The sequence below is a fragment of the Mesoplodon mirus genome (assembly GCF_964341445.2).
Source record: "Mesoplodon mirus genome assembly, chromosome: 6".
Classification (NCBI taxonomy): domain Eukaryota; kingdom Metazoa; phylum Chordata; class Mammalia; order Artiodactyla; family Ziphiidae; genus Mesoplodon; species Mesoplodon mirus.
The window spans coordinates 51,000,927-51,023,628 of NC_138982.1; the positions used below are offsets into that span (position 1 = coordinate 51,000,927).

General features: G+C 34.8%; 2 protein-coding genes across 11 annotated transcripts in view; one reads left to right on the forward strand and one right to left on the reverse strand.

Annotated features, from left to right (window-relative positions):
• Positions 1–11,068, forward strand: part of GNB4 (G protein subunit beta 4) — a gene marked incomplete at its 3' end in the record, with an annotated part of 70,076 nt that extends 59,008 nt beyond the window's left edge. For 8 of the 9 annotated variants that reach the window (XM_082625973.1, XM_082625976.1, XM_082625974.1 and 5 more), the window contains 2 exons: positions 2,621–2,837; positions 6,650–11,068. In XM_082625973.1, the coding sequence (XP_082482099.1) occupies positions 2,621–2,837; positions 6,650–6,756 (324 nt within the window). Of the gene's footprint in view, positions 1–2,620; positions 2,843–6,649 lie in introns of those variants that run through there. The other variant, XM_082625979.1, reaches the window with a different exon arrangement.
• Positions 11,069–11,432: 364 nt separating this feature from the next.
• Positions 11,433–22,702, reverse strand: part of MFN1 (mitofusin 1) — a 33,182-nt gene continuing 21,912 nt past the window's right edge. For both annotated transcript variants that reach the window (XM_082625984.1, XM_082625983.1), the window contains 8 exons: positions 22,401–22,527; positions 22,130–22,234; positions 21,731–21,833; positions 21,362–21,591; positions 19,311–19,463; positions 17,944–18,140; positions 15,480–15,614; positions 11,433–13,616 (listed from right to left, as the gene is read on the reverse strand). In XM_082625984.1, the coding sequence (XP_082482110.1) occupies positions 13,535–13,616; positions 15,480–15,614; positions 17,944–18,140; positions 19,311–19,463; positions 21,362–21,591; positions 21,731–21,833; positions 22,130–22,234; positions 22,401–22,527 (1,132 nt within the window). In that variant the 3' untranslated portion in view covers positions 11,433–13,534. The remainder of the gene's footprint in view (positions 13,617–15,479; positions 15,615–17,943; positions 18,141–19,310; positions 19,464–21,361; positions 21,592–21,730; positions 21,834–22,129; positions 22,235–22,400; positions 22,528–22,702) is intronic.

A 22,702-nucleotide genomic window follows, 5' to 3' on the forward strand; every position in this document is an offset into this window, starting at 1 on the left:
GTCTCATTTGTTTATTTTTGTTTTTATTTCCATTACTCCAGGAAAGGATCCAAAAAGATATTGCTGCAATTTATGTCAAAGGGTGTTCTGCCTATGTTTTCCTCTAAGAGTTTTACAGTATCCAGTCTTACGCTTAGGTCTTTAATCCATTTTGAGTTTATTTTTGTGTGTGGTGTTAGAGAATGTTCTACTTTCATTCTTTTCCATGTAGCTGTCCAGTTTTCCCAGCACCACTTATTGAAGAGACTGTCTTTTCTCCATTGTATATTCTTGCTTCCTTTGTTGTAGATTAATTGACCATAAGTGTGTGGGTTTATTTCTGGGCTTTCTATCCTGTTCCATTGATCTGTGGATCAATGGAATCAAGTGTGTGTTTGTTTTTGTGCCAGTAACATACTGTTTTGATTACTGTAGCTTTGTAGTATACTCTGAAGTTGGGGAGCCTGATTCCTCCAGCTTTGTTTTTCTTTCTCAAGATTGCTTTGGCTATTCAGGGTCTTTTGTGTTTCCATAGAAATTAAAATATTTTTTGTTCTGGTTCTGTGAAAAAATGCCATTGCTAGTTTGATAGGGATTGCATTGAATCTGTAGATTGCCTTGGGTAGTATACTCACTTTGACAATATTGATTCTTCCAATTCAAGAACATGGTATAAGATTTCCTTTTTTATGGCTGAGTAATATTCCATTGTGTGTATGTATATGTGTGTGTCTGTGTGTGTGTACGTGTATATCTCACATCTTCTTTATCCATTCTTCTATCGATGGACACTGAGGTTGCTTCCAGATCTTGGCTATTCTAAACAATGCTGCATTGAACAGGGTGCGTGTATATCTTCTCCAGTTAGTGTTTTTGTTTTCTTGAGGTAAATACACAGAAGTGAAATTGCTGGATCATATGGTAGTTCTATTTTTAATTTTTTGAGGAACCTACATACTGTTTTCCATAGTGGCTACACCAGTTTACATTCCCACCAACAACACGAGGGGTATTTTCTCCACATCCTTGCCAACACTTGTTTTTTGTTGTCTTTTTGATAATAACCATTTTGACAGGTGTGAGGTGCTGTCTCGTTGTGGTTTTTATTTGCATTTCCATTTTATTTGCATCCTTAGTGATGTTGAGCATCTTTTCGTGTGTCTATTTGCCATTTGTATGTCTTCTTTGGAAAAATGTCTATGCAGTTCCTCTGCTCATATTTTAATTGGGTTGTTTCTTTTTTTGATATTGACTTTTGTGAATTCTTTGTATGTTTTGGATATATTGTTTGCAAATATCTTCTCCCATTCAGTAGGCTGCCTTTTCCTTTTGTCAGTAGGTTTCTTCACTGTGTAAAAGCTTTTTCTAGTTTGATGTAGTCCCATTTGTTTGTTTTTGCTTTTCCTTGCCTGAGGAGACAGATCCAAAAAAAAATACTACTAAGACCAGTGTCAAAGAGCGTACTGCCTGGGAACTCCCCGGTGGTCTGATGGTTAGGACTTTGCACTTTCACTGCTGAGGGAGGCCTGGGTTTGATCCCTGGTCAGGGAACTAAGATCCCACAAGCTGCGCAACGTGGCCCCAAAAAAAGAAAAGAAAAAAGCATACTGCCTGTGTTTTCTTCTAGGAGTTTTATGATTTCAGGTCTTACATGTAAGTATTTAATCCATTTTGAGTTTATTTTTATATATGGTGTGAGAAAGTCATCCAGTTTGATGCTTTTGCATCTAGGTGACCAGTTTTCCTGACACCATTTATTGAAGAGGCTGTCTTTTCCTCATTTTATATTCTTGCCTCCTTTGTTGTTGACTGTGTGTGCATGGGTTTATTTCTGGGCTTTCTATTCTGTTCCATTGATCTATGTGTTTGTTTTAGTGTCAGTAACATACTGTTTTGATTACTATAGCTTTGTAGTAGTTTGAAATCAGGGAGAGTGATACCTCCAAAAAATTGCTTTATATTTTTAAAAACGTAAACAATATTAGAAGGCAAATGACAAACTATAAAATATTTGCCACAAAGAAAACAAATTTATATTCTTCATTTTATTCCTACACATCAGCAGGTACTAACAGAGTAATACAGATGACCAATAGATATATGAAGTGATTTCCTCTTTGTACAAAGTGTTGAGTAGTGCCACAGTATCTGAGAAAGGGGATTCACAAACTAATGATGCATAGTTTTCTTTACTACTAGCTTAACTTTATAACCTAGCCTAACTAGATGATTTTTGTTCTCTTTTATAAAATGTTTCCTATTTATTTCTCATAATGAGATTATTGGAACATTTAAGAGTATACATACATATATAAATTCTATAAATAGTAATATGTGATTTAAACATTTTAGTAAGACATATGGAGGACCAGAGCCAGGGTGTTTTGAGAACTTGCCTTGTGCTGAACAGTGGGTTATGGGTACTTTGCATGTTATTTCATTCAGCCCTAACCAACACACTAAATTCTGAAACTAAGACTCAAGTGTTTAAGAATCTTTAGTGCCTAACATCATTCATCTGGTAAGAAACCAAGTTGGAATTTGAATCTAGGTCTGTCTTACCCCAGAGTCTATTATTACACTGCCTCACATAATTTTTGTGTATTTTCATGGAATAAATGTTTGTTGCTTTTCTTTCTAGTTTTTCCCAAATGGATATGCCTTTGCCACTGGCTCTGATGATGCTACTTGCCGACTCTTTGACCTTCGTGCAGACCAAGAGTTATTATTGTATTCTCATGACAATATCATCTGTGGGATCACTTCCGTAGCCTTCTCAAAAAGTGGGCGTCTCCTGTTAGCTGGGTATGATGACTTCAATTGTAACGTATGGGACACACTAAAAGGAGATCGTGCAGGTTAGTAAATAAGTACACATGAGGTTTTGATTTTGTCAGGAAATGTGAAAAGGTTCCCATGGGTTGTTTCTGGGGCCCCCATGGACACCCTGGGGAATGGCAACATGGCAGTTCTCATTCATGGTCATTGTTGATCTTTGAGTGCAGTTACAGTCCATAAACCATATTTATGTTTCTGTTTTCTGAAGAGTAATATCTGATTCTATATTTTCTTGTTTGGTAAGTTTTGACATAAAGATGAATATATTTGACATAAAGATGAATATAATTTAGTATATAATTTAGTATAATTTAGTATGGTCTTTTCCAAATTACAGTTCTCTTATAACCTGACAGGAAACATGGATCTTCTTTTTGGCTCAGATCTTGTATGGGACAGGACATGGAACCACTGTCTCCCCTTAACCCCATACTCTGTGTTCTCCCCTGCAGCTTCCAGAATATTAGCATCCAGTTGTACTGGGGACTGTCATTAATAACAAATTACACAGAGTGACTTAAAATTTTTTTAGAATCAAAATTATACTCAAGGAATCAAATAGGTCTACATGGCTTGTTACCAAAACACAGCAGTCCTCTGACCCCAGCCCATGTTCTCTGCTCCCAGTGGTAGCTACTTTTAAGTATTTACTTTTATATCTTTAAAGAACATCCTGTATTGATTTTTTTTTTTTTTTTTTTTTTTTAACTTTTAGGCATTATCTGTTGAGGGTTTGGTTTCAACATCCCTCCTCCCACCACAGCTTCCATCTTCCAGTTTTTCCCATGTAGTGAATTTGGTTTAGAACATCAGTCAGTGTTTATTACACAATTATGAATTTTTAAACAGTACTTACTGCCAAGCAGTGAGGTATATGCAGTGACTTCTTTTGCTGTGCTGCTTTTGAATATTCTCTAGGGTCAAATTAATTTTTTGGCGTACATTCTTAGTTTTGATGTACTTCTCACTAATTAATCTTCAAACTTTTTGCAAGTTTTGATATGTTTGGGAGTAGATCCATTTTCATCCCTCATTTGGGGCATTCAGTGGACCTTTTCAACCTGGAAACGTATACCCTGTAGTACTGGGAAGTTTAGGAGGCTTATTTAATTGGTTGCACTTTTTTCTCCATTATCATTCTGTTTTTAGAACTCCCATTATTCATTCATTCATTCATTCATTCATTTATTTTTGGCTGCACTGGGTCTTTGTTACTGCACACAGGCTTTCTCTAGTTGTGGTGAGCGGGGGCTACTCTTCGTTGCGGTGTGCAGGCTTCTCATCGCGGTATCTTTTCTTGTTGTGGAGCACAGGCTCTAGGCATGCGGGCTTCAGTAGTTGCAGCATGCAGGCTCAGTAGTTGTGGCTCACGGGCTCTAGAGTGCAGGCTCAGTAGTTGTGGTGCAAGGGCTTAGTTGCTCCGCGGCATGTGGGATCTTCCCAGACCAGGACTTTAACCTGTGTCCCCTGCATTGGCAGGTGGATTCTTAACCACTGCACCACCAGGGAAGCCCAGAACTCCCATTATCCTGATGTTGGACTTCTTGGACTTTATTAGTTTCTCTCATATTTTCCATCTGTCTTTTTTTGCTCCATATTCTGGGAGAAATCCTTGCCTTTTCTTTCCATGAACCTTCTGTTAAGCTTTGGTTTTCCATTTTTGCTACCGTCTTTTTGAGAGTTTTTTTTTAGGGCCCCCATTCTTTTTTTCATGAATAAAAGTCTTTTGTGTTTCTGGGGTCATTAATGAAAGCCTTTTTTGAAGTTTTCTTCTGAAAGCATAATCTTTTGTTTTCCAAGTTGCCTTTTCCCCCCCTTCTTTCTTATTTTTTCAGTGTCCTATCTATTATATTTCCTTAAAACTCTGATGATTCTTAGCCTCTTATTTATCCTTAAGAGTGAGGCACTAAAAGTGTTTGAAAGCCCTCTGCACATGGTTGGGGTGTACTGACTGTAGGCCTCACTGAACAGTGATCTGGCCAGGCTTTCATTGGGGAACCTCTGATATATCTTATGGCCTTTTTTCCCTTGGGCCAGCTGTCTTCTCTGAGGTGGATTGTTCCACTTTTCTACCTGAAGTAGAAAGCTGACTGACAGTTTGGGGGCTGATTTCTGGGAAGAAGCTGGGGTGCAAGACAATTAGCAAGTAAACTTACTTATTCCCCATTTTCAGCAGTTTCACCAATCTCAACTGTGCCTATTTTCTTCTAGTTGAGACCCTCTTTTACTCTCTCTAGCAAATAAGTCTCTAGTCTTATGTTCTGGTGCAGGATGATAAATCATCTGACTCTGCAGAGTGAAGGAAGAGACCTGGGGAGTCTGTTTCCTGGACACTTTCTAATGCAGCCCCAGTTTACCCCGTCTTTGCCCGTGTCTGGCTCCAGAGATACCTGGTTCCACTAGTATCTGACCCTTTTGGAGGTTCTGCAGTTTGCTTTTGTTTCTTGGCTTATCAGACCATTTGCTTTGAACTTAGCATTTTGGGGTCCACTAACACACTTACCACCATACAGCTCACAAAATTTTGTTGCCACTGCTTGCTCTCATATCCTTGCTGTCCTTGTGGGTTTATGTCCTTGCCCTTTTAAACACCTATACAGTTGTTGAGGTTTCTGAGGGAGTGGAGGCAATGTCAACATTACCAGGAATAATTTTCTACAACCTCTCTTGAGACTGCAGAAGGGTTAGCATTTTGCAAGTAAATTTTTGGAGATACTCTGTCGTCCAAAGCCAATTACTTTTTTGAGGTATTAGGTATTTTGCTTGGATCAAATGAATTAATATCCATAACAAAATAAAAACGTGTTTGTTTTCCATATTTTTTTAAACGTATGCTTGAGTTTAGTTTTGCTTTGCTTACAGCTATTTGGTTTCAAGTTGACTCAACTGGATACTTTCACCTTAAAATTGAAATGTGACTCATGAATTGCTAATTCATTCTTCTTTCCAACATGACTTGGAGTATTTAGTCACAATGGTCATTTTTTGTTATTTCAACCCATAATGGTAAATTTGCCTGTTGCCAAACATTGCCATACTGAAGGTACTGCACAGAATATTAAGGAGTTAGACAAGATGAACTTCTGTTCCTAAGATTGGGTGAAAATGATATGTTTAATTACATATGGAGATAATGAAAACTCAAACAGTATATTAAAGAAAAAATTCTTTTTGAGAATTTGATATATTCTAATTTTTCTTTTAAATCTTTACTTTTCTCATTTTCCTCCCAAATATTTGGGAATATTTAATTTTATCCTGTGTAGTGGTCAGAAGATCAAATAGGTTAAATATACACAAGAAAACTAAGACTAGATGAGTTTGATGGTTTCAGAAAGTTATGACCAAAACATTCCAGGGTTTGGTGGTTAAAGGAATAAAGTAAATAAATTATGTTGTTATTTTTGGAAGTGGTAGTATAAGTCAGCTTCATTCTTGTGTTTTTGTTGTTCTGGTGGTAAAAATTCATTGAACTTCATTTAAAATTCTGTTTTTGTTGAAAATAGTGTAGCTTATTGGCAAAATTTAGAAGTATTGTGAACTTATTAGAGATGTAAAAGTCTACATGTTGTCGAACAGATGATTTTGAACATAAGCATAATTATAAATAATTTTTCAAAAATGAAAAACACAATTTGATGCACATGTCAGAAGTTCATGGAATACAAAGAATTTTATTTTACCTACATGCCCAGCTTACCCCTGGCACTCAGTCTCTCAACTCAGGAGAACCTGTTAGCTTTTAAGTACCCTCCCAAATCTTTTATGCATACACTTGTTTAATTCTAAAACTTGCCCACTGCTAACTTTTTACTGAACTTTTGTTTTTCAGGTGTTCTTGCTGGTCATGACAACCGTGTCAGCTGTTTAGGTGTAACTGATGATGGCATGGCTGTGGCAACAGGGTCTTGGGACAGTTTTCTTAGAATCTGGAATTAACAGCACAAATTTTCTGTTCTCCACTGATACCTGGAGAAATCAGTACTACAGCCTATAGCTGTGAAAAAGAATTTACCTTATATTTGCAGGTGAAGATTTTTCTATTAAGATTATTATATACAAAAAGAAGCTTTCAGTAAACTACAAAACAAAAAAAGGTGAAAACAAGGTAAAGGTGCTTGCTGAGATCAGGACCAGTGTATTAATTTGAGGAGTGGAGCTAATTTAACCGTGATGAATTTTTGCTTGTACTGTCTAATTCTTTTTCTTTGTGTAGAACAGAATGTACACATTATAGCAGCCTATCATGTTTGAGAGTATGTGTTTGCATTTTTTAAGAACTACATTTTTAACCTTGTATACCTTAAAAAGTGTCATAGTTTTGAGTTTTGTAGTGGAGGAACCAGGCACAGTAATAGATGGAAGTGATACTATTGATGTGTGTACTGATATTTGAAGCAAGTCTCCTTGTATTCCGACCATTTTGATCTAAAAGAGATCCTGGTTGCTTACTGTTTAAGAATGCTGACAGGCCTAGGTACCACTGAGGGGAGTCCTTGTGAATATCATTAGTTTCTGCAATATCCTCTGCCATCTTATCAATTTAAATTAGTGCTCATGTTTAGTCTTTCGAAGGGGACATAATCTGATGGCCAGGGAATAGAGATCTCACTCTGAAATTTTAGACATACATAAGAAACTCATATTAATTGGTAGATAGCAGTAATCACATGAGAATGGTTCTTGTTATTTTAAAAAGCTGGTTATGGTCAAATGACACTTAGGTAGCATTCGAAATAGCTGGGCTTTCCTATTGATTTCATATTCTAGAACTGAGTTTGTAAGGTGCACTCATTTCAGAAGATTGATGAACATTTGGACTGTCCTTGCATCTGAAGGGTTTTTCCCAGTGTTCTCCATCAATGTGTATCTAGGTAGGAAAAATAATGTGATGGCATTGTTTTTCAAAGAAGTATAAAATCTAACCAATCACCAGGTCTGACTAGTTATAATCATTAAGGTTGCTTTATGAATTTGTTCACATAATATAAAATCTGAATTGATGTTAACTCCCCGTGCCTTAAAAAATTTAAAATGCAGACATTCAAGCTTTTTGATCTTCTATAATATTTCCTCCCATTAGCACAAAATATTGGTTTCTAAGTGGTTTTGCTTCAAAGGATACCAAGATCAAAGTGACCCCCACTTTAAAGCCAAAAGAAGATTCTAAGAGCAGTTCTTGAAGGAGTCAGAGGAAAATACTAAGCAATTCCTCTGCTTGTCAGTGATATAATAATGTGTGTATTACTAGAACAGGCCCCCTTGAACTTAAACAGAGATCCTTGCCCCTTGGATTTCTCTTAAAAATAATCTAAATGATTGACAGTAGAAGATTGTTAGTCTTCTTTGATGGTAAAGTCGTGGGGTTTTTCTGATGTAGAAGTGCATTGTGTTTTGTAACAGTAAACTGTGTCTGTCAGTAACTGTTGAGATAGGTCTGTTAACTTTTGATCACCTGTAACCCTAACCTAAATACTCCCAAATTTTACTTGTAAATTTTCATTTTTATATTGTGGATGTGCTAGTAAGTGCATCAACCATAATGAAATCAGTAAATGTTTTAAGATACTAAAAAGAATAAAATGGGAAAAGGAAGATTAAGATATAGGACCAAAAAAACAGACTTGTAGATGGCAGGCATGAATGTATATTTATATACACATTCAAGATTTCTATGAACTTTAGCTGTTAATGTTTGTGGACTATTTATATCACTTCATAAAGAGAAGCTCTTTGAGATAAGGCAAGAATACTTCAAAGGGACATATTCATTTCCAAAAATAGAGAGGGGTGAGGGTTTACCAGGTAGTTCAGCAATTTATTCCAAAATCCTCTTCAAGAAAGCACTTCTACCATGTGCAAAAAACAGCCTTATATATATAAAAAGAGAGTATCTCCTCTACTTTGAAAGTGGTTCTAGTAACAAGATACTTTAGTCAGAGGCACACAGACTATAAGAAGTCTGTGGTCTTCAAAATATTAATAAAAGTGATTTAATGTTATTAAAGTTTTTGTAGATAGTTAAAAAGCAATTCCCATAATTAAATATGTATTAGGCAACTGAAAATTAACCACTGCTATGGCTATTATGACCGTATTATACATATGACCGAATGGTGACCTCATTACCACATTAACTTACTACTTAAACCTTTGTTTAGTGATATGGGTTCCAGTTGCTAAATATTTGTTTCCTTGCAGTTTGAGTTCATCTGCTCATCTAATTCTTTTGTGCATAAGAACTTCCTAAAGTCAGTATAATTTGTAGAAGCACAGTACAGTTTGAATCTGTTTTTCAAAACTTAAAAAAAATATGGCCAAAAGTAGTTTTAAGGAATTTTATCAATATTGCAGTTCTGGTGCCTGATTTCTTTTTACCTAAGAAACATTTAAACGTCATGCGCCTCAGTTAGGTGTATTTGTAGAGTCTTTAATCACTTCATAAAGAACAGTTTTTTTTAAGATGTGGCAAGAATATTTTAAAGGCACATATTCTTTTCTAAAACAAAGTGGAGTGATTGCCATGTGCTTCAGCAAATCATCCCATAAACCTGCTCAAGAAAGCACTTTGTGCTATCAGCAAGAACATCACCTCCACTTTGATGGACAGGCCTCATTTTTGGCAGCTATGCTATCAGAGATTTAGACTAAATATCCAAGATCCCTCCCTAGCTCAGATTTTTATAGTTGAGTCTGTGGTTACAACAGCATATTGAATTCCATCTTCAGAGAGGCAAAGATTTAGGCTTAATATTTCATGAGATACTTAAGTATCAAGAGATACTTAATTCTTCAAGAGAGCCTAGTAAGCAATCTCCTTATTTTAATTTAGACTCAGTTGAACTGATTAATATTGCATGATGATAGTAAACTAGTTTCCTAGACATAACGGAGGTAGCTGCTTCTGGAATATGTTAAGTAATTTTAAAGTTAACATATTGAAAGAGAAATGGATCTTGGCTTCTCTAGGTGACAAAGTGAAATTTTTATTGTTGCTAAGACAAAAAATACTGTGCCAATATTATATAACTAACCTTCTCCAACACTTTTGATGTCTTAGATTTAGTAATATTATTAAGACTTTTAAAAATGAAGACATTCAGGGAAATTTATGCTTGATCATTGGTGAATGTCTCAGTTTAAAGTATAACAGTTGAATACTTGCGGCTTACCTGTTGATGTGTTTAAACGTTAATGGAAAGTGATTAAACAATCTCCCAAATGGACTTATGATTTTAGTAATAAAGATGTTCCTTCTAAAATCTTCACAGTGTGAGTCAAACTTAAAAACATTTTTAAATTAAGTACTATGTTCAGTTTCTAATTTCCCTTTTGCCACTGTGGAAAGCAAAATTTTAAAGTGTTTCCTACCTCCTGTTAGAATTTTTAAAACACCCACCAGTCAGACTATCTTGTGAGAAATGGTAGCACAGTGAATAAAATTGGTATTTTAAATTAGGTTAAGTAGAATGTGAAGTACCCTTCATATTTACTAGTTTTTCTCCCATTGTTCATTGTAAGTTGCCTTAAATTCAGTGCTGTATTTAAAAGTATTGGTTATAATAGGTACTCAGTAAAGTGGTCTGTAGTTGAATGTCTAAGCTAGCATTGTTTTAAAAGTAATTTATTAATCAGAATGATGGTACACCTTGTGTTTAGCAAATTTGTTTGCATGTTGATAAAATTTCCTAAGTCTTTTTTCTTAAATCCAATTGATCCTACAAAATAGTTGATTAATGCAGCATATGAAAAAGCTGGTTATATGTTTCAACTGGTGTTAAATGTGCCTGACAAAATCTTACATCATACAGTATTTTTTAATTAATAGAACTTCAGTGATATACTTGGTAGATATTTCAAGCCTTTTCTGTGTCTTACACAATGGTGCTCTATCCTATTGTTTTCTCTTTTCAAAGAAGCATCTGAACACTTGCATTTGCATATTTTTATCCAAAGGCATTCACATCTAAGTGGGTTTTTTAAGTTGATTAAAATGTTTTTCTTCACCTAGAATAGTTTCTACAACAGCTGTGGCCAACTGAATCTGAATATCAGTAGTTTGTGGGAAAGGTGAATGTATTAGATTAAAGCTCTTAGAAAAAAGCTTTAAACCAAACTATGGACTTGTATCATGATTTAACAGTATTCTTGAATCCTTCTTGCAGTAATTCGTTCCTTTAGTTGTACAGTAGCTCTGTGAAATAATGTTGCTGTGAATTGATACTGTAATCAATAAAGTGCTTTTAACAGATTTCATGTAGCATGTTTTGATTTTTAGTAGAATTACTTTTAAGTCCCAGAACTAAACTCCAAGCCCAATAATTCATGTTCAGTTCTAATTCCTTTATCTAAACATTGGTAATTATTTTCTTCATGAAAAATCAATGGGCTGCTGGAAGCAAGGAAGAGATTGGAGTGCCACTGACCTATTCTGTAGTACTGTGAATGTTAGCCTACTGTTAAAAGGCCACAGATTTTCATCAAAAAGCAAAATTGTCATTTTTTCCCTTAAAGCTCCCTTAGGAACAAGATGAGCCGGTCTCCCCAAGATAGCCATAAAAATCATTAAAAGATTAAAACTCACTAAATGCCAGTATAAATGCTACATTTATCAACTATCAGGCAAACAAATTTTATTTTCACCTTGCATACTTATAAAAAATCTAGTTTTGTAAAAAGTTGAAGGTTACACAAAGTTTATAAATAATCCTGCAAACATACATAGTAGACAGTCAAGTAAATGTGCAATAACTTTGAACAATAACAGCTACAATTCTTTATAATTCATGGGCTTGGTCATAGGTGCACTTATTATCCCTAAGCATAAAGGCTGGGCTTCATTATTTTAGTGTCCCATTTCCAACACTCATATTTTCAAGCTTGATCAGGCGGAACTGGATTCAAACTAGTGATGAAAAACTTAGTATAAACTTACTATACGAGAACCACTATTCTGTAGTTCCCAAACTTCAGCATGCATCAGATCACCTTGAGGGCTTGTTAAACCAGAGATTCCTGGTCCCCAAACCTAGTATTTGATTCAGTAGGTCTAGGATGAGACCCAAGAATGTAGTTCTTACAACCTCCCTAGTGTAGTGCTACTGTTGACTGAGGGACTAAACTGTGAGAACCACTGTACTATACTAATGAGGTGATACCAAACCACTATGCTATTTCGAAAGTTCAAGTACTTGCGTATAAAGATTAAGTCCAAAAAAAAAAAAAAAAAAGATTAAGGCCTTGAAATTGTAAACTTAATTAGCAGTACCCAGTCTTAGACATGTTTTTCATGTTGCAATTGTTACCTAATCCCACTTCTTGGTGGCTTGTATCATTTTTTGGTTATAAAGCAACAATATTAGCCATAAATGAATATTTATTTGGATTTGAATATTGCATTCTAATATCTGATTTGCATAAAAAATTTTTTTGAAAGGCTTCTGTGGCCTAAATGTTATTTTCTCCTTAAAATATCCTGGAAAACAGTGTTGCACCTGTTGTGAAAAGACTGAATAGCATCCAGGAGCCTTAAAGGCACAGAAAAAGAAGTACTGAGTATTAAAAGAAAAAAGCATGAAATGTTATCCCTCCCATGGAAAAGCAGCATAAACTATACTGGGCAAATGTGCTGTGTCTTCTGGGATTGTGCCTTTCTAACAAGCATCTAGGTGATGCTGATTTGGTGGTCCTCAAAACTACGTTTTGTGTAGCAAAGCCTTAGATTGTCAGTTTTTTAATGTTTCCATATAAGTTTTCTATTAGTTTTTAACAGAAACAAACAATACTTGAACTCATAAACATTTCATTAAGGTAAAAAACGTAATAATTTTTAACCGTGACCTGTCAAATTCATACAATTAAATGTTTAAAAGCCACTCCGGGGGACAACCCAGCAGTATCCTTGGCAAATACTTTCTAAAGAACAGCATTTGTACATGACTGTAGCCACCCAAAATTCAGATCTCCCATATCTCTGGCTATTTTTTAATCACTCAAACTTAACTCTTAAAACTGAGAAAGCTTTCCTTACTGGAATCAGAGTTGAAGCTGGAAGTGTTTCTTGAGAAACATGAGAAAACTATTTAGACCCAAATACCTTTATAAGGACTCTATAATAACAAACCTATGTACTGTTTTACATCAATTTTAATGGGAATAAATGAGGGAGTAGTAAAAAGCATTATTAGTGGTTTACATACCTGCTAGGATGGCAAAAGTGATTGTAACCTGCATAAATAATACACTCAAGAACATTCCACACTCCTTTGTGGTTAGAGCAATGCAGTTTATAAAACAAAATGTGACTATTCCCATTGAAATAGGCATCAAAAATTCGTTTTGAGAAAGAAGATGAAAGGAGCACTCTCTAACTCCTGGATGCCAGGAAGCAGAGTTTTTCAGAATCAAAAACAAAGAGAGCCCTAATTAAGAGCAAGGCCCCACCCCTCAGGGGTCAGAGAGTTGGTTCTTTAAACTAATTCATCATTTTCACATATCAAAGGATTTTTCTTTACCCAAAATTAAAACTAAAGAGACATGACAACACTTTTCAGAAATGCACACACCCTGAGATAGATCAATACCAGGATCTACTCAAGGATTTGCTATTTAGGTATAGTTAGTATAATTCATATTTAAAGTCACTTCATAAAAATAACTGTCCCAATCTTCCAAGTTCCATCTTCTCCTATCATGATCACCAAAGCAATCTCTATTGTTAAGATTCTTCTTCATTGCTTGAATGTAGAAACTGCTTAGTAAAATTCTCCAGCTCGTTTTCAAGTTGAACAGCTTTATTTCTAATTTAAAAAAATGAATAAAACACCAATCTAATTATCATAAAGGTCAATGAGAAAAAATGCATCCCATGCAAATCTTAAAAAAAAATCACTAGCCAGCTGTTGCTATATTTGTCTGAACTCAGATCATCAACTCTTTTTAAAGCATTTATTATATGTGCTACTGTAACTTTGCAATAAACACAGAATCCAATGGCCAGAAGAAAGGTATACTGAGATAAAATCTTTAATAAGAATGAAAAGCCTAAGAGACAGTGGAGTCATATCACCTTACATGGGAGTTACATCCTAAGTCACATAAAGACATAATTGTTCTTGAATTTCCATTAAGCATAAAGTGTAGAATAAGTGGCTTTATGTATACACAAAGTAGCTGGCAGATGTCAAAGGACCATAGTTACCAAAAATATTTTTTTTAAATATTAAAATTGTACTTGATGCAGCCAAATGCCCATAACAAGAGGGAAAACAGAATGTAAATTGACAGGGGAATGCAGGTTTGAATCTCCCATTCTCATACTCTGCCAGGGCACAAACACATACTTAAATGAGTTTCTCTCTTTTCTTGGTCCTGTTTTGTTTGTTGCTAAGTGCATATGGTCAAGGTCATAAGTTAAATGTTCATGTGAACTCCACTGTATATTTCTTCAGGTAATGCTCCTGAAGCATTAGTTAAGTTAAATTATATCTGAATGGCTAAGCCCAATTTAGTAACAAAGGAGATTCCAAATATTATGTTAATAATATTCTAAACTTATAATATTATGTTAATATTATTCTAAACTTTCCTATTAGAAGAAATAGCAGATCAAAAATACTGATACTTATTCAAGTCAGTCCTGCCAAAATTTGAAAGCTACGTAAGTACCAATAATCTATTTTATCAGTTACGGCTTTTTACTATAGCAAGATGAAAAAATATTAAAAAACCTACCTAGGTTAAAGAAAAATTTCTATTGGATATAGTTTCACCAAATTTGAAAAGCTGTATTTGGGATGAACTTAAAATAGGAGCAATGGATATGTGAAATTCATTTGGGTGTATTTGTGTGTGTGAAGTGATACTGGGGTTTAAGTGGTAGGCAGTCACCTTTTTCAGAGACCCTGAAATGGAGATGCAATGAGAATGTGACTGCTTAATCTTTTCAGATTAAGATACCAGGGATGGACACTATCACAGGTGTTTTAAGTATAATGTCCCAAAATCCATGTCATAAGGACAGCCTCTCCAATTTGCAGAAGTTGCAAACTGTTTTTATACAGGCAACTGTATGTAGCATGTGCCCTGGTAAGTAGCAGCAGGAAGTAAATGACGCTTAATGATTCTACCAGACTTGTAGGTGAGCCAGCTAATGGGTAATAAGCTGAAAGTTAAGAACTGCCAAGAAGTATAGATCTCGTGGTGACACTTCTGGTCTTGACCCCCAAAGCACAATTTATTTAGACTCCAAAGAATCCATGGCAAATCATATTAAACCAGAATTCCACATTATATTAGGATATCTTGTTTACTTCCGTTGCTTCAAATTTAAGTATACCTAACAGTCCCCAATGAGAAGAAAAGCTATGGGTCTTGGATATGTAGGACTGAAAATTCATACTTTTAATTACAAAACTTCTGCTCTGAAAAAGGACTAGTATAGCTTAACATAGAGCTATAAGCTTAGATCTAAAAAATTCCTTTAAATTCAGATTTGTTTTTTTGTTGTTCAAATTAGCTTTCATTGAAATTGCAAAATTACAATTAAGCCAATGCAGAAAGCCAAAAATTTTAACATAAATTTGCTAGTGATTTTACATAATTATATTTTGGTAATGAAACCAATAAATGTTCGTATTATTGAGGAAAAAAGGTTCAAATACCTTAAGCGCTTTGAATTGTTCTGTATTTTCTCCAGTTGATCTATCTCTTTGGATAATCTGGCAATTTCCTCTTCTAGATGTCTTTGTGTAATATCAACTTGTTGGCACAGGCGAGCAAAAGTGGTTGCCATTTCCCTTCAAATAAAAAATAATTTTATCAGCAGTCATGAATGTCTTTTAAAATGAATAAGCTTTAATTTGAAGCTTATATAAAAAAAGAGATCACAAGTTTAAAAAATTCCCCAAAATATAAGGTATCAAAGAACACGGCTAAGAATGGTATGAGGGAGGGTATGGCACTTGTAAGCTTAATATGACTGTGGGCTTAATTTCATCTGGCCTCAAGACAAATGCTCAAGTGGGTAATAATATTACTCTGCCATATTGCTGTGAATATGAATAAGCTATAAAAAGGCGAAGGATGGGTATATTTCTTCAGAAGCATAATAAGCCTTACTCTTGTCCCCTGCCTATAAATATAAATTACTGAGAACAGGAAAGAAAATTTCATGAACTTCTGTGACAGTCAAAAATACTTTAAACTATAGCAACATTTAACCACATTTCTAGAACAAAAGGGCTGTATTTAATTTGTGTGCTAGTTAATATGTTAACTTTGGCAAATATTATATTTATATTTTTGCAACTGGGAGCATGCCTACTAGGTGTGTACTGCTGGAATTTGATGAAGTGACTTGTTTTTCTCTGCAACTATTCTCCTGCGCATCTTCATCTTTCCCAGGGTCCTTTCCCCCTCCATTCTCTCCCTATCTGACCAAATACCAATATCAGACAAATGAAGCATCTTTTTATTTTAATATTTTATTACATTAATATTTAGCTAGTATTATTTTAACTGGAGTAATTATTTGAGGTTGCCTCCATTAGAGTGTAAAGTCCTCTAAGGAAGAATACAAGTTATCTTTAACTTTTAATTTCCCATAACTTGTAGCATAGTTATTGTCACACGGTAGGCAATTAATAAATGTTTGATGATGAAATGAATAGTAAGCTTCATTAATTCTCTTTTTATGAATGTGAACCTCAGCTGATTTTGTTTGGAGGTCCAGGTTATCCTCATTAAAGATATTAATATAAATAAATCAAAATTAACAGTTATATAAAATAGGAGCTCAATAAATATTTGGTAAATGAGTGAACTAATTCAGTGGTCTCAATTCTGTGCCCTCATTGTTTCCATTCCCTACAGCTCTAACATAACTACATTAGTACAGGCTCTGATCTTGTGTCTGAAACAGTTTAATCTCCCTGCCATTCTTGTCTCCTGAGTCTAAACCACTTTACACACCACACCACTGCAAAGTTACCTGTTCTAGAGCTAAATGTTAATGATACCACTCCCAGCATTCCTAATTATCCAAACCTCAGTCCTAGTGTTAGGCTTATACTTGAATGGACCCCTTCTTATGTACACATCTGCCACACTGAAATTATCTCACGTTTCTGAACACATTCCTTTTCCCCCAACGTTCTTGCCTTTGGTTTGATCTGTTTTCTCTGTCTCACTCTTTCTATTCTGATGTTCAAGTCTCATCAGGCTACCTCTCCTCTAGGAAACCTTTGCTGATCCACTATCCTTCGTGATTTCAGATTCTAGGAACTTCCCTGGTAGCAGAGTGGTTAAGAATCCGCCTGCCAATGCAGGGGACACGGGTTCGAGTCCTGGTTCGGGAAGATCCCACATGTCACGGAGCAACTAAGCCCATGTGCCACAACTACTGTGCCTGTGCTCTAGAGCCTGTGAGCCACAGCTACTGAAGCCCGCGCGCCTAAGAGAAGCCACCACAGTGAGAAGCCCACGCACCGCAATAAAGGGTAGCCCCCGACTCGCCGCAACTAGAGAAAGCCCACACAAAGCAACGAAGACCCAATGCAGCCAATAAATAAATATATAAATACATACTCAATGTGATTAAAAAAGAAAAAAAGATTCTAGAGCCTCACATTATGAAGCTCTCATTACTTTTTACTTTTCACCTTTTATTATAATTATATACATGTTGTTTCTTCTATTAAATTGCAATCATCTTTAGCTCAGAAAACTTTCTAATTCAGCTCTCAGGGGCACTCTAATACAGAATATTATGCATTGATTTGACTGGAGTTCTATATATTTTTACTAAATCAATGAAACATATTAAAGATACGTAAACTCGGTGGACATAGGTATTTATTATTATAATAAAATTCTCTTGAGTTTTAAAAAGTCATGCCTTTAAACCTACAAATCGGGGCTATAATAGTAAAAATAAATTACGTTTACCACCATGCATTTTGAGCCCACTTGTTTGGTATCATTCTATGTTTTCCACTTTGGTGGCAATTATAAAATGTGTTCATGTTGTGATAATTCTTTGAGCTGTACTCTTATTTATGCATTTCTGCATGTATGTCCTACTTCAGTAAAGCTTTAAAACAAAAATAGATGAATCTTTCAACTTACTGTTGTACTTGATGGCTGCAGTTGGCGCTTGTGAAGCTAACAATCAGTTGCAGTTTTTCAGTTGCATAATTCACAAATTGCTGTTTAAAGGCTCTCTCCTTGGCACGGGTGGTCCAAGTCAGCCTTTCATAAAGATACAAAGCTCCGTACATACTTAATGAAACAGATATGAGTTTCCAGCCTACAGTTTTCCAAATCTGTAAGATAAATTCACAGCTTACTTTGAGAAAGAAAAATACCACTAGGGAGATTGTACTAAAAGGCATTTTAGAAAACTCATTTAGAAAACTCATTTTAGAAAAGCTCCCTACAGATCTTTGAGTCAGATCCATTTTTTAAACATGTATATTCCTTCTCTATGAGAAAATATGAAATTACCAGAAATCAAGCCAAAAAAAGGAGCAGCACATAAATACCAGGCAAGAACTTTTATAACCTGCCAGGCATTTGGTAAGTTGATTTAATGTATCTCAAAAAGGGATGTTAATTTTTTCAGGTCAAAGGTTTAAAAAACCAAAATGAACTATATATAAAATAGTTAACTGGGAGTTCCCTGGCGGTCCAGTGGTTAAGACTGCATGCTTCCACTGCAGGGGGCACAGGTTCGATCCCTCGTTGGGGAACTAAGATCCCACATGCCGTGTGGTGCAGCCAAAAGAGAAAAAAGAAGAAAAAAATAGATAACCAACAAGGACCTACTGTATAGCACAGAAAACTATACTCAATATTTTGTAATAAACTATAAGGGGAAAGAATCTGAAAAAGAATAGAGATATATATAGTTGTGTAACTGAATCATTTGCTGTACACCTGAAACACATCGTAAATCAACTATACGTCAATAAAAACAAAACAAAAACCCAAAATAAACCTATGCTGTTAATGATATGAAAAAAACTTTTAGCATATAAGAACTACTACAAAAAATAATATTTAATACTTTAAGGCAGATCCCTTTGGTATTTGGAGAAGGCTAGATAAGGGACCTGGATCATTCCTGTTACTCCAATGCACAAATATTGTTTCTTCGTGTGCTATGATGTAAAAGTAGGAAGTATTATTTATGTTGTGGTAATCATTTCACAATATATACATATATTAAATCATGTCATACACCTAAAACTAATACTATTTTATATGTCAATTATATTTCAATTAAAATTTTTTTAAAATATTTATTTTTAAGATTAGACTTGTGAAAGCCAATTCACTAATTTTAACTTACAACTTTTCATGTCATCTTATAGATCCCGGAAACTGAAGTAAATATATCTTTCTTTTCCTGATCTAGCAGGTAGCTTTGCAATAATTTCAAATTCAATTACACTAAAAAATACTGTTTCAAAAAAAAAGGTATTATTTCTTACCACTCCTCCAACAACAATGATGCCCATAGAAGTTCTAGACGTAAGAGAAGCTAATGCTGTTATTAAGGTAACCATGAGTTCTTCCTGTGACGCATTATCTGGTGTTGCTGGATTGGCAGGAGCAGTGGGAGTAGAAGCTAAAGATCTGGGGAGCTAATAAGGTTGGGGGGGGAGGATTAATTCAATTAAACCACTACAAATGGAATAGTTACATTTACAAAATTCGACTGTATTCTCTTTTAAAATTACAGTAGTAAATCTACAAAAAGAATGACTCCAATTAATGAGTTTACCATAAATACATGAAGAAAATAAAAATGGTCTGAAAATTATCTCCTGTGACATGTACCAATGATATCATGAAGAATGAATTTTCATAACGTACAATGAGTCTACCTAAAACAACAGGCCTTCAACTCTCAAATGAAATTAAAACTGTATATAAAAAAAATTTTTTTTACACCAAAAACACAATCCTTTAAAAAAAACTGGACTTCAAATTTAAAACCTTGGGAATTCCCTGGCGGTCTATATGCTTTCACTGCCGAGGGCCCGGGTTCAATCTCTGGTTGGGGAACTAAGATCCTGCAAGCTGCGTGGCCAAAACAAATAAAATAAAAAATAAAAATAATAATAAAAGCAAAATTAAAATCTTTTACACTTCAAAATACACCATAAGAAAATGAAAAGGCAAGCTACAGACTAGAAAAACATACGTATTTGGAAATCATGTATCTGATAAAGACTTGTATCTGGAATATATATATATAAAGAACTCCCACAAGTTGATAAGAAGCCAAATAACCTAATTTAAAAATGGACAAATGATTTGAATAGACATGTTACAAAATAAGATACAAAAATAAGCACATGAAAAGATGTTCAAAATCATCAGTCATTAAGGAAATACAAATCAAAACTACAATTAGGTACAACTTCACATCTGCCATAATAAAAAAGACGATAACCAGTCTTGATGAGCATGTGGAGAAAGAGAACCTTAATACACTGCTGGTGGGAATGTAAAATGGTGCAGCTGCTTTGGAAAACAGTTTAGCAGTTCCTCAGAAAGTTAAACATGGAGTTACCATGTGGTCCAGCAATTTCACTCCTAGACATACTCAAGAGGAATGAAAACAGATGTCCACATAAAAACAGTCTATGAGTATTTAAAACAACATTATTCATAATAGCCAAAAAGTACAAACAACTCAAATGTCCATCAATTGGTGAATGGATAAATAAAATGTGTGATATCCATAATGGGATATTATTCATCCAAAAAAAGAAATGGAGTATTGATACATGCTACAACATTCATATACCATGATGACAAACCTTGAGAACATTACGCTAAGTGAAAGTAGCCAGTCACAAAACGCCACATTTTGTGTGATTCCATTGATATGAAATGTCCAGAAGGGTAAAAATGATAGCTAGAGAAACCTGAATAGCAGTAGGGCTGGAGGTGGAAATGACAACTGACTGCAAATGGGCACAAGGGTAGCCTTTGGGGTGACAGACATGTTCTAAAAGTGGATTGTGGCAATGGTTTTACAACTCTGTAAGTTTTCTGAAAACTTATTGAATTGAGGGACTTCCCTGGTGGCGTAAATGGTTAAGAATCCGCCTGACAATGCAGGGGACACAGGTTCGAGCCCTGGTCCGGGAAGATCCCACATGCCGCGGAGCAGCTAAGCTCATGCACCACAACTACTGAGCCTGTGCCCTAAAGCCCATGAGCCACACTACTGAGCCCGCGTGCCTAGGGCCCGTGCTCCGCAACAAGAGAAGCCACCACAATGAGAAGCCCACGCACCACAACGAAGAGTAGCCCCCGCTCACTGCAACTAGAGAAAGCCCGCACGCAGCAATGAAGACCCAATGCAGCCAAAAGAAAAAAAAATTAATTTAAAAAATTATTGAATTGATAAATTCAACAAAGTTTTTAAAAAGAGACTCTAAACTGGTAGAATCAGATACATACCTGTATAGTACAGCAATAACCACCTAATAAAAAGCCTACTCAAAAAAAAAATATATATATATACCTGAAAGATAGGTTCCGATAATCCTAGAAGCACCCGCTGAGCATTTGTAGGACCCAAGAAACGATGGACAAGGGAGGACCAGCCCAAGGAAAAATGAAATACAATATCCTCTTGAAAATCTGAACATAACTTATGGCAATTTAGGTCATAGCTGAGATCAAATTTCTTGCAAGGAATCAGTGTATGTAGTTTATTCTGTATACCAGCTGGAAGTAATGGCTTCAAATTTTCTAGAAAGAACCGAATTATGATATTTTAGTTAACAACAGTAAATAATATTTTATAAAATATCTAAAGGATTTTATAATAAATCTTTTAACAAAGACATAAAGAAAAAACTACACACGAACTTGCAGACATAAATATTACCAATAATTTCTTGCTGGGATTGAAGCATTGAAGCATTGACTTCATTGGTGCACCGATCAGCCAAATTTCTTCCCATTCCATCTTCTATGTGCTTATTTAACTCCTGTTAACAATGGTAAATGTCCACATTATTTTTTCTCTAGAATATATGCAGATTTTATTAAAATGTCAAAAAAGTAGTAAACACTAAAATGATCTTATTCTTTTCTAAGATGATAATTCTTCTGTGTACTTTATAGTTTAGATTTATTACAAGAGTGCACAGGAGATGTAATAGTTTAATCATGTACTGATTGCCATGAAGACACTAAAATGGCCAAACCACTAAAGAGTGGAATAAGAGTCAGAATAAAATAAGGAAACTGTATCTGAATAACATTTAACTACAATTTAACTTACATTTTTATATACTTTCAATACACTTGGAGTAGGATGAAACTCAGAACAAAATTCATCAACCAAAACAGAGAGTCGACAAATTTCATCTGTCATTGCACATGAAACCTAAAAATATTAAAATATTTAAACAAGATTACCAACTACTCAAAAAAATTAAATTGAAAAAAAACTTAAATATTCCTTTAAGGTAACAGATAACATTTTTAGCATTATCAAAAGTATTTCCATTCCCAGATATTATAATCACAAAGACAAAGCTAATGTTACCCACCTTATTTGCAACCTCCTCTGTAACCTCCCTGATTTTTTTCTTAACATCTAGTGTTAAAAGGTTCATCTGGTTTCGGATAAAGTCCAGTCTATCAATTTGGTCTTCCCTCTCTTCTACTGAATAAACCCTATTATAGTATGAAAAGGAATTAATATTCAGGGTATATTAAAGTCCCAAAGAAATTAAGTACAAACACTCACTTATATATTGAACCATCTGTTAGCATGATAGAAGAAAAAAAATCTTGTATTTCAACATCTAAAAGGATTCAAATAATATTTCACTTATAAAATGTTTTACAG